At 43.5% G+C, this 12,793-nt stretch overlaps 1 protein-coding gene across 2 annotated transcripts in view; it reads left to right on the top strand.

The window, feature by feature from the left end:
- Positions 1-1,719: 1,719 nt before the first annotated feature.
- tsc22d2 (TSC22 domain family 2) overlaps positions 1,720-12,793 on the top strand; it is a 34,388-nt gene continuing 23,314 nt past the window's right edge. Inside the window, exon 1 of one of the 2 annotated variants that reach the window (XM_087852780.1) lies at positions 1,720-4,099. In XM_087852780.1, the coding sequence (XP_087708906.1) occupies positions 2,553-4,099 (1,547 nt within the window). In that variant the 5' untranslated portion in view covers positions 1,720-2,552. The remainder of the gene's footprint in view (positions 4,100-12,793) is intronic. The other variant, XM_006791970.3, reaches the window with a different exon arrangement.

Below are 12,793 nucleotides of genomic sequence, written 5' to 3'. Positions count from 1 at the left end.
GATGTATTGGAATTAATTGTTTTGACAAATGACACAACTGATCTGGACCCGTATTTTCTGTTAGGATGTGTGAGCTCACAGTTTACAGTGATGGATAAAACTTTAAGACTGAGTGCACCTGGTCTTTATCAGTTAGACGTTAATGGTGGTAAATGAATATTTTAAAAAAATTACAACCACAATTCCCCCCAAATTAGGACAGTGTGTAAAATGTAAAACAGAATACAGTGATTTTCAATTCTCATAAATCCAATGAAAAAGACACATCCAATGTTGAAACTTCCAAAACTTTAAGGAAACAATAAGGTCATTTTGAATTTGATGGCAGCAATACGTGTCAAAAAGGTTTGACAGGGCCATGTTTATCACCGTTATCACCTTTTAACAGCAGTCCATAAGCCCAAGGAGAGCAGCTGATGGACTTGGATGGGAGCATATGTTGCTGTAGAACCTGTATAAGCCTTTCAGGATTGATGGGGCCTTTCCAGTTGGGCGAGTTGTCAATGCCGTAGGCACTAACGCACTCCTATACCATCAGAGACACAGGCTTTTTAAAGGACTAATGATAAAATAATGAGCTTGATGGTCCCTCTTCTCTTTAGTCAGGAGGATGGAACGTCCATCTTTACTAAAATGAATTTCAAATTTTGATTCAACAGTTTTCCTTCTTTTTTCCATGATAGAGCTTTAACCTCGTTTGTGGGTAGCATTACAAACACAGTGTTCACAGACAGTGATTCTGAAATTGTGTCCAAATTTGTGGAGGGGGATGTTTGCAGATTTGTGAAGTCTGCATCTGTAAGTTGCTCTTTTTATATTATGTTGCCAGATACCCTAACCTGCAGCACGTTCCTCCAGTTGTCTCTCAAATATCACTTTCTTTTCCAGCTTTTTGTTGCACCATCCCACATTTTTTGAGATGTTTTGCTCCCCTCGAATTCACAATTCGCTCATATTCTCTATGAAATAGTTATATTAAATATTACATTATATGGTTTTTGAGATTAGAAAATGATTACATTGAGTTTCTATTTACATTTTACATAGCACCCTTACTTTGTTTAGAATTGGGACTGTGTGATAAAAGCTTCATGTCAACGTTTTCCAGCAGCAACAGCCTAATGTGAGATCTTCTCATACGTATGATCTGTTTTTCACTTTTAAGTTGTAGTAACTTTTAGTCACAGATATTAATACACAGCACTAAGCTGAGTTACTTAAGCAAGCTTTGAATGATTATGACAGGCGCTCTAAGATTAATTAAATGATTCATCCATAAACAATTACCCGTCATGACTCACTGCCACGACTCTATAAAATATTAGGTATGGATCAAAAGTACATGTGTCACGCATTATTCCCGTATATAAACCGATTCTTGTAAAAGAAGTCAGTTTAAAGCCGTACAGCTAAAAATAAACTATTGCTTTTTTTAACTAAGACGATTTATGGGGCGCTGTTGAATATGAAACGCTGTAATACATGGCAATACACAAAAGGTGGATTTAAAATCAGTTTGAAAACACAAAAAAAACCTCAAAACAGTTCAATCTAGTAACGAAACACTGGCGGAATCGTTCCGCTTCCACTGCGTGTGTGACGTCAACCGGAACTGACGACAGCAATGAACGGAGTCGTCTTTAATGTAAAAGGTTTTAACGTAAAATAAACTATAATTTTTTAAAATTTTTGGCAGGTTTAAATTGAAAGATTTGATATATTTAAAAATGTGCCTTTAATTTGTGAAATTTATTTTTAAGATATCCGAAAAGTAGTTTGACCTCCATACCCAGGATGCACTTCGGCTTGCCATCTTGTCGCGTAAGGAGAGCGGCGGGCAGGAGTTAGCTGCCCGTTAGCTCACAGCCGCCGTAGTAAAGTGGTTATCTGTCAGCTAGTTGCTAGTAGCTGCTGCCAAAAGTGAGCTGTCCCCACGGCGAGAGGCAAACTTCGCCGACTTTGGGACGTTTTCTTCCCACACTGCTGGATTATATATTATTTTTTGACAAGCCGAGGAGTTGTTTACATCATGATGTCGCACATGCTGGTGCCGAGGTAGGGAAAAGTAGCTAACATCAGATAACTTGGCTAACTGCTCAGAAGTACATATATAGCTGAGAGAGGAGAGTGGTCTGAGACGCCGGGCCCGCCTCAGACTAAAGTACCGGTGGCAGCTGCTCAGCAAGAACTTTGACAAGGGCCTGTTTACAACTCCGCTGCCGGGACACAAGGAAGGCCGACCGTGTGTGTATGTGTGTGAGAGACAGTCTGTGAGAGGGAGAGAGAGGCCGGGAGGAGGAGAAGAGTTTCGGCCCGTCTGCTGCGACCGGACACCGCGGAAACGTTGCGGGACTCCTGTCGTGGTCTGGCCTCGGTTGTGACACGTTTTTTTTTCCTCGGACAGGAGGGAGAAGAAAGAGGAACGGTATGGAAATGTACTGTGACGGTACATGCCTGTGTCAAATCCTTTATCTGTGAACACTTAGCAAGAGCAGTAAGCGCAGCTCTTGGTTTCGTCTGGGAGCTGACAGAACTTGACGCAGTTAGTCAACATGTCGAAAATGCAGGCGAAGAAGAAAAGTTGTTTCCAGATCACGAGTGTAACGCAGGCTCAGGTGGCGGCGAACACCATCCCTGACGACGCCGAGAGCTTGGACGATCCGGACGAATCCCGGACGGAGGATGTGTCGTCGGAAATATTTGACGGCTCTCGGGGCGAACTGGAGGTGTGTGACAGGAGTTCATCCGAGGAAACCTTAAGCAATGCCGGGGAGTCTCAGGAGGGCCAGCTGCCTAACACGGGGCCTGTCAACGGGGGGCTCTCTCATAATATCAGTATGGTCTCTGGGCGTGCTACCCCACATAGTGTTGGAGGAAGTGTGGGCATGTCAGCTACAGCTCAGCCCTTTGTTTCAGGCTCAGCTACCAGTGCGGTCCCTGGTTCCACTGCATCTAGCACTGCTGCTCAGACAGCTCCCGTGAGCACCAACTTTACTTCCCGTTTCAGAGTTATCAAACTTGACCATGGTACTGGAGAGCCCTTCAGACGGGGCAGGTGGACATGTACTGAGTACTATGAGAGAGATTCGGATTCAAATATTAATCGGAGTGACAGTATAAAGTCCACTTTGACTCATGACCACAGTTTAGACCGGGACAGTGGATTAGGGGCCACTGGTAATTCTGTCTTCACTAGCAGTTCTCAGACTTTGGACACCACCACGGAGAGCGGCTACTCTGCCTCTGTTGGGAACCCCGCCCACCCACACCCTTCAGAGTCTTGGCAGCAAGGCTACAGCTTGGCTTCTCAGATAGGAAGCGGAGCAAGTGCCTTCCAACCCACGGGGTACACAACTTCATCATCACAGCAACCATACCAGGGTCAGGTTAATATGTTGCCTGTAGCTGCTCAGACCTTCCCCTCTAACAGCTTCAATGGTGTGCACCAATCTACAATGCAGCAGAATACTTCCATGCCTGCTGCCCCACAGGCCCAGCAGTTTCCTTACTCAACTCATCAGCCCCACTTTGGCTCGAGCGCTCAGAGCCTTCCCGTGACTTCCATTGCTGTAGGACCCCCAACTAGACAAGTGTCCCCACCTGTAATGACCCCTACTGGTCCTGGATCAGTGGTGCCAGGTGGAGAAGCAGCTTCAGCCCAGGGCCTACCGCTGCAAGCTGGTGGCGCACCATCTATGGTAGCCCCCTGTCAGGCCGCTGGTCAGACTCAGCCTTCAGGAGGGTTAGGCATTGCTCCTGCACCTTCCACCACCACTACCTCTCACAGCGGTGGCCATAATGTGCCTTCCACAGTGCCCAGTATAACCAACACTTCTCCGGGTGTGCCAAGTCCCGGACACCCAGGAGGACATATCCAGCTCCAGGGAGCTCACGGAGGAGCCACAGTAGGCCTTCCCCCCGTCTTCAGTAACCAGCCAGATGATAGCGGACCGAATACTGATGCCCTACCTCAGCACACTGCCGGTGTGGTGCCAGAAAAAGATGGTGTGAATCCTCTCAGCGAGGGCCCCAACCCACCCTCTCCTGCTGTCAACAGCCTGTTTGGCATCCATATTACCATGGATATGGACGGGGACAGGTAAGAGAGTAAACAAATGCCTACAAGAAATTTTCATTTGTTTATTTGTACTTAAAATCTAGCACACACACACGTGCATACTCTGTCCTGTATTTGTGTTGGTCTCTGTTTATTAGTGTGCTTATTGTGCATGACATAGTTAGAGCAGTAGGGTGTGTGTGTGTTTGAGGAGAAGAGTCCTGATTTTTATTGCCTTTAGTCCAGATACTGATGAAGCAAGTCATATTTGCTGGAGATTTTTTGCCTTAGCAGCATTAAACAAGGCTTAATATAATGAGCGGATCGCAGTGTGCGTCATCATAAAGTGCAGATTTCTTGCTGTGCACGAAGGTGACATCAGTGATTGTGTAGATTGTGGCAACAGGACAGGACGTGTCGAGAAGGTGGTGTGGACAGACGGGAGACACACACCTACATCACAAACAGCTGTGGAAATGATAGTAGGCACGTAAGCTGTCTGTGTGTCAGCAATGAAACAGCTGACCAAATCAGCTGAACGATAGCTGCCTTCTGCTCTGTCTACTTTAAGGTCTGTTCTGAGTCGTCAATGTTGAAACATCAACTTCATTCAGTGTTGACTCATGATATTCTGATATATTGTCTTTGTGTGCACTCGCTCTGCTCTGTGACATTGTAGCAGTACTGTGTGCTGACATAGACATCACAATTAGCATTACAGCAACATGGATAGTGCTACATTAATCTAATATCAAATGCCGCCCCTCTAAACCCAGACTCAATAGGTTTAGTTAAAATTCCAGTTCAAAGATTCTTGGTCCTGCACATGACATGGGGCATATTCAACTGATGAAAAAGTAGTTGAGCTCATTTGGCTACATAGGGTGACGCTTTCTGATGCTTAGAAATGTTGTTTAAAGGCTTTTTTTTTTCCTGCCCCGAGGTCTGACCTGAAACTGTAAGAGATGCTGTGCCCTGTTACAAGCATACAGAGTAGATGTTGACCTTTTGGTTAAAGTTCATATGTCAGTACTTCAGTTTTTGACTTTTCCTCCTTTGTTGCTGCTCGTGGCTGCAAGTGCATGTTGCTATTTATGAAACAAATATAAAATTTTATCTATTTCACGTGCTCAGTTTTCACAGACCTCAAAACCTTTGTGAGGAGAGGTTGTGGGGAAAAACGAGTTGGGCTGCCGTGGCATCATTTTTATGCACATCATCTCTTAAAATGTCATGTTAACTTGTAACTCATAACTCTTGCAAGTCTCAGATAGAAACGGATTGTAAAAAAGTAAAAGTTTTTAATGAAACACACCCAGCTTGTTCTCTTCCTGTTGGGTGAACGACTGCTGTCTTGCTGAGGAATCTGTTCCAAGTTTCATTGTTCTGTTTTGAATTAGAGTGCATCACAAAAAGTGGAACAAAGCATTGTGGGGGTGGAGTTGTGAGATGACAATGATTTTCCTCCAGCTTGGAATGGTTAGTGTCTATGCTCGGCGGTCTTCGCCAAATAAAGTGATGAAGCTGCTCCGGGACAAATCGATTTCCATCAGTTGGAGCAGTTGGCTCTCAACTCTCCCAGGAGAGACCACCCCCCTGTTGCAACGCCTCAGTTAGGAATGTTAATTAATAATGTGTAATTGATGACATTGTTTCAAGCGGCCCAGAAGTGGAGGCTTAATTATGCAACAGGATAAAACGCAGTCTGCAGCTAATTCTGAGACTGCTTGCCATTTTGTTGTTTCATTTTCAGGAACTGAACATAAATCAGATTGATTATGTACCTGTAGGTCATGTGATTATGCTTTAAAAATGCCTTCTGTTTTCACGTGTTATTACTAATAAATACTACTCCTGGTTTATTTATATCCGGTACTTTGCCCCATGCCCTCCACTTCTTACTGGAGCCTTTTTCCTTACATCTGACTTTTCTCAGCTGCTCCCGCACAGCGTCCACCTTTCCCTGCCCGATACCATTGCCATTTTTCTTGAGGAAGTTCAGGCAGGTCCTGTTTGTTTTCTGTTTGTCTTTTTGAAAGACTGTTTTGACTCATTTTCTGTGCTAAAGTGTAGGTTTGGCTGAGCTGAAGCTTCCAAAATGGTGAAAATGAAAGATTAATTACAGCTTTTGTATATTGTTGCAAGTGATTATATTGTATGGGTGGTGATCATGTAGATTATATGGCTTTGAGACCTTTACAGAAGCAGATTGGTGGTGAGAAAGCGCACGTCCGAATCAGTCTTTACCTCAACAGACCCACAGTACAAAGTCCATGTTTTTTTTTTTTTTAAGGGAAGAGAGGCAGTGTCATGTGTCTGACACGTTTTGCTCAGACACCTACTCTCACCAACAACATGAAAGAGCGTTTCTGTAGTGAGGACCCATCCGATCTGCAGAATCTGCCATCATGTGGTGACAGAGAGGGCAGTGCCGTAAACTGATTGTCATGACGTTGTCAGAGGTTTACATGTGGAAATAGCTTGTGTTTACCTTTCCTCACCTTTGTGCATATAAGCACCTTCATATTTGAGAGCTCTACACTGAGTTGTATGCGAAGAATATGAACGGCAGTAACCCAAGTGAAGGGAAATTTCCGGTCATTCTGCATGTTTGAAACAGCTACCATATAATCACACGCTTTGGTTTATAAACTTTAGGTTTCCGCCAGATTAAAAGACTGCCGCTCTTATCTGCAAAGCAAGCTGATCTACATGTGCCAACCAAAAGAGGGCAAGACAGCTGCCAGACTTTCTCAACTTCCCTGACAGTCCAGTAATGCCAGCACCGTAAAGTTGCGGAAACTCAAATATTACGCTGTGAATTTCTCCTCATTCACATTAAATGTCACACAAAGCTTTGTGAAAGGTCAGACGCACAGTGAGTTCAGTTTTAGGGGAAACTGTGATTGGTCTACCTCCAGAGGAGTTACACTCCTGCAGCATTTTAGGGGAAGAGTGAGACTCAGTTAGTGGAGAGTCATTTTACTGGAAGGGGGGCAACATTTAATGCAGATGGCATTCTTTAAAACAGCTGCCAGCAAGAATGTGTTAACAGTGGATTGACTTAAAGCTGAGTAAGAGCTTAGCGAGTAGCTCAACGGTTAGCCTGTAATGGTTCTCAGCTGACTATTTTGTCACAAATGAGTTGTTTTGGATCTCCTCTAAAGAAGAATACTTAAGCCACCTTTTCCACAGCTTCTCTCTTCCATGCCCATGATATATTGGTAACTTTTGGTAATATTTTTCCTTAAGAAAGCATGTCTACTTTCAGTTTTGATAGTCTGAATGTGCATGTGTTGTAGTGCCTTACCCCCTTTGACTTGTAGTTGGAAAAGATTGAGAACAGTGTGGGATGAACAGGCAGGTTTGGGAGGGTGTGTGTGTGTGGATGTGTGTTGGTTAATTTGGTTTCTATAGTGCCTGGAGACAAGGCAGCAGCTATTTTCCACAGATAGCTGACCCGCCTGAACTTCCAGGGGACATATTCCAGGACTGCTGAATGGCTGTGATTGTGGGATGCCCCGGGCTGGAGACTGAGCAAGCGGGTCTGCAACAGCTCCGTTTTTGGGCGAGACCGCTCAGCCTGCCCTCCTGTCTGTCTCCGTCTAACGTGCCGGCTCTGTCTCTTGAAACGGAGCTGGTAACACACTCTCTGTTTCTAAACTGCTGATGCAGTTTTTTTTTGGTTGCCATAACTGTCTTTTCTGGTTTAATTAAATAACACTGCTGTTCTTTCATCAGAAGCCTCAGGTCATACTTGGGATTCCCTCTGCTTTAAATTTGTGCTGGAAGTTTAGGGGTTGAGCAATCACCAGCATTTTTTACATGCTTAATAACCAACCAAATCTGGCTTTTAATCGTGCCTCCTCAAACTACCCTTACAGTGCTGATTACTGGTTTCACTAACTTGGCCAAAAATGGCGCTCTTCATGTGATGGCACAGTAAATTGATTTTAAGATTTTCTTTTTTCTTTTTTTAAATAAAGACTCACAGAGGTCAGTGGTGTGAGGTAAAGTGGCGGAAAAAGTTAGCATAGCAGGACCCACCCTGTTATCGCAGCAAGATGTGGTCAGGGGATAACTTCCAAATAGGACGGGTCTGCAAAGGCAAGTAAACAACCAAGAGCCTGGCGGGCCACTGTACTAACTCAGTTTGTGCTGAAAGCAAAGCAATTAAATCAACCAGAGTACGTTCCAGGAATGAGGACAATGTCTGTAAACCGATGGTGTTTTTTCAAATCTGAGTATAAAACAGGTTCGACTGAGTGGTTACAGTATGATAGTTATGCTTCAGCTCTTTTCAAAGAGTGGCTTCCCAGCATAGGGACTAGCTGTTGACAGGTCCTCGTTACCAGTTTGTACTTCCTACATGTGACTGATGTGTAATGTTCCAGTCCATGTTAGCGATGTCACCAGAAGCAAAACTTCTGCTGTACCATTCGATACCTAAATTCTGAAAACGCAGTGTTATTTGTTTTTTATTTGGAAACTGTTGACAGCGGATGTACAGAGGCAGTGACAGCATATGGCTACACGTGTTAAAGTCTAGCCTTATCATGCTGTAAGAAGAAGCAAACCCACAAGCGAAGGAAAAACTACACGTGGAAGACGTACACTGGTGCAGCCTGATGCTGAAAAAGCAAAAAAGCTGGATTGAATGTTGGCAACAATGAACTGATCCATGGTTTGATCCATTCAGTCCTGTAGTGTTGTGTGTTGACTGTGCGATAGCTTAGCTGCTAGCAGCAAAACTAAGCTTAGCGATGTGGCTGCAGGTTGGAGATATTTCACAGCTGCAACACTCACACATTCTGTTCGTGTGTTTGCAAAAGTGTTTTTCTTAGCTACAAACGCTGAAAGTGAATCGACATGATCAGAAAGACTTCACCACAGCGATGCTTTCTCTCGACGCTTGTTTAACCTTGGTGTATTTATCAGAAGAATTATATGATTGTATTTGGTTTATATATTATATTTGGTTTAACAGTTGTTGGGTAGTTTTTAGTAACATAACGAATTCTCCCCAATTCGATTATACGACACTTTACTCCAGCTGTTTGGCAGCTCCCCATGCAAAAAGCCTATGAGAAGGAAAAGTAAATAAATTCGATTAATAGCGCCTGTTCATTTTAAAACAATTTTCATTTAATTCACACAATCCTCACAGTTAGGATTACAGCTTATTAATTTAAAGCTGGTATCGGATTGGTAGCTGTAGATGCCCACACCCAAGGTATTCGATTGGATTGGAAAATGCTGGATCGTTGCATCTCTGCTTAGTAATGCGTGCAGAAGGTTGGCTGACCTGTTGCTGGCTGTGAATTTACCTGATATTACACGTGCTATTTGCACATCGGTGCAGGTGGATACCATGTGGACTTTTCACCAGTCAACTTATTAGTGCAACAGCATTTGATGTGCCGATCAAACTCGGTCAGTGAAAAGCTTGTCACGTGTACAATTGTTATGTAGCAGATGATAAAACGCTTACCAGCGGTCTCTGTGATTACCAGGAAACTGTAGCATGGTTTGTTTTCTTGAGGTTTCTTTATTTAAAGTCTAAATGTAGTTTTGTTTTTTCTCTTTGCGACTGATAGTGCTTTCAGTTTTAGGAAGTGAGTTTAGGCTAAGGGCCAAGAAAATCCTTTTTCCACTTTCACTGGCCGGTTCAGACCAAAATTGCATGCAACTCGGTGACCATTAGGGCACTTTTGCATGTTTAAAATGGTCCTCTTTTTGACGACTGTGGCGCTTCAGAGTCTTCTTCCTCAGAAGTCACCTTACTTATGTCCGACTTTGTTATCTCCATCTGTTGGCTTACAGTAAAGTAAGATATTCTGATACAAAATAGAGGAAGTGAAAGAGAGAAAAGCTTGTCAAAGTTTATTCGTGGACTGTTTCTTTGCAAGTGTCAGATGCTACGATTTTAGGGCAACTGGGCAGAACTGGTCACACAACAAAGTTTCACTTTCTTATTCTCCTTTTGATTAATTCTAAAAAAAAAAAAAAGAGAGAAATGAGAAATCAAAAGAGGGCAGAAGGAGAAGGAGCTTGTAATGGGGAAGGTCAGGAAGAACGAGAACATTCAAATAATTTGGGGTTAATGCAGTGGAGAGGTGATTCAGCAGTTCTGGGATAATGTCTTTTTGTGGTTCAAGGCTGACCGCAGATCAGAGCTGTTCACGAATAGAAGCCAGTCGGCTGCAAGTCTGTGGGATATAAAAGTCTTCTGCTCAGCAACAACCAGTTGCTTTAGAAAATGCGGAGCTGTGTGTCGAGCCATTCAGTCTTCTTAGAGAGAGAAGCAATGGCTGAACAACGAGGTTTTAGAGCCTCGGGCCCCGCAGAGCCCAAGATGTCTACATAGTGAGTAATGAGGATGTGTGGAAAGCATGGCAGGCAGCTGCATTTGAGTCATCCATCCTCTCAGAGCTCTCTCTTGCTTTCAGTGGGTTTAGTCTGGCTCACTGGTGCCTGTGACTCTTCACTGTTTTCTGGTCCTCTGTGTATGTTGCAGTATGGCAGCGTGGGACTGACTGAAAGAGTGAAGTTCAGACTTGAGGACGGTGCTCATGTTTGGCTGCCTCCGTGATTGTCCTTTTCAGTAACCAATCACTGCCAGTTTTTTTTCCTCTCCTTAAGTCCGTCTTCTTCCCATTGAGGTATCTCGAGTGTGTAGCTATGCAGTTAGATAAATCAGTTTAAAATCTGCACCTCATTTGACCTGGACAATTTTGGCAAAGAAAATAAAACACGTTACAGTGGCTTCCTTTATTTTTTTTGCATTTTTTTCCCTCAAAAACACAGTTTAATCTGGTTATGTGGGTGCAGCACTGCAGTCAGTTTTGAATGATTTAGTCACGAGTTCTCTACAAGTAAGGAAGACGAGCACAACCTGCTCGAAAGGTCAGCCGAGATCATTTCTTTTGCAAGATGAATCTTGCATCCATTTCTGTCATCAACTGAGAAATATGCAAATTCTGTAAGAACTTCCGTTTCCTTTCATACTTTGATGTGCACTTTCATATTCAGTGGCCCGCTTCCTCTGCCGTCTTCCCCCTTTTCCTTTTCTGAAGTTGAGTTTGTCTCGAGTGTCTCCTCTCGTCTGCAATATGCCGCAGTTTAAGTTTGCCCCCAACACCGAAACACCTTCTCTGATGTCTTACAATGAGCAGACTTCTGCAAGGAAACGGACGTGAGTCATTGTGGCTGGGTAGTCTGATAACCATACAGTTGCTCATTCAAACCAACATCTGAACAGATGGCACCTTGGCTTATCGCTGCATCAGGATGGGTTTGTCATAAGTGCCTAAACTCGTTGTCTTCACTTAGGGAGCCTTTGCAGATTTATATGCCAACTTCTAACAAATAACTTCCTCTAATTATCTTCAAGTATCTGCGGGTGTAGCTCAATGAAATATTTATTCTTTTCATAACGCTTTGTTGAACCTGTTGTATCATCCCCTTATGAATCAGACTTGATTTCTTCAGGTGGGAAAAATGCAGAAATTTGTAGAAGCACTAATCACGGCCATGTTGTTTTTCCCCCCCTTTAATACTCTTTAATTGCGAGCACTAATACTTTGTTGTTTTTCTTTCTTTTATTTGAAAAACATTAATCAGTGTGAGACAAGTTGACCTCTCGGACATCACCGTGGTGAGATGGGATGACTGGTTCCTTCTGAGCTTTCACACCGTCGTGCCTTTCTACTTTATGTCTGAGTCAGCCTCTAAGTTTAACATGTTAAAATATTTCACCCACATTCTTATCAGCTGTTGCAGAGCTGTGAAACATGAACACAGCTGACACAGCGCTGCGCTTCAAGAATCCATATTTATAGTTTCTGCACTTAAGGGCTAATCATCCTTAAAAAGCACTGTTGTTTTCTGTGCACCACTCATCCAATTCCTCACTTTGCCACCCCCCTTGCTCTAGCTCAGAGCGAGGTCAGCCAAAAAAACTCAGTACCAAACAATGGAAAATATTCAGCTACCACTTCCCGTGTTGTCAGTGGAGTGTACCACATGAAGCAAGGCAGCAGTTAAGGCCAAGAAGGGTAGTGCGGTGGGATTTTATCGCTGAACTAGTTGCTGCGAGAGACCACGAGAAGCACTGAAGGGTAGTTGTTTGATAGATCCTGCTCTATGCAGTCTGAAAAAGTAGCTTATAATGAGCATTGGCACAGTGGCAGGGGTGATCTGAAAGCTCTCTGTGTTGCAGTGCAGTCTGCAACAATTAAGTCTTTTTTTCATCCAGCTTGCCAGGCATTGTGAATTGCAAACATGCATTTTAATGTAACTGACTTTTCACTAACAAACATGATAACTTTGCACTATATTTGACATCATTGCAAAGAAGTAAAATGAACCTTTGCATTGTACACTCCTTGTAGGAGATAAAGATCTATATCAGGTTGAGTTTACCTCAGGGCAATAAGTGAAATGCCCACGAGACACACCCAGTGTGTGGTATTCTAAAGGAGTTGGCTGTGATTTGTCACAGGAATCTGCTACTGCTTCATCCGCACGAGGGTATGAATGCACAAACAGCTGGGACGGTCTTGAAGAACAGGCCTTAAATCAAAGCCGCTGCACTTGCATTGGAAGTTGCTACATGTGAGTTATTTATTTATTTTGGGAAACAATAAAGGGAGTCAACTGCTCCCAACCCAGCTTTTATAGTTACTTAACTAAACTCAGGGAGCACTTGTCAGATAACAGTGCTCCCTGAGTCGC

Source organism: Neolamprologus brichardi, chromosome 15, assembly GCF_056152115.1.
Source record: "Neolamprologus brichardi isolate AB-2024 chromosome 15, ASM5615211v1, whole genome shotgun sequence".
NCBI lineage: Eukaryota > Metazoa > Chordata > Actinopteri > Cichliformes > Cichlidae > Neolamprologus > Neolamprologus brichardi.
The sequence above is the reverse complement of the archived record's forward strand: the minus strand, read 5'-3'. Positions and strand labels throughout refer to the sequence as shown.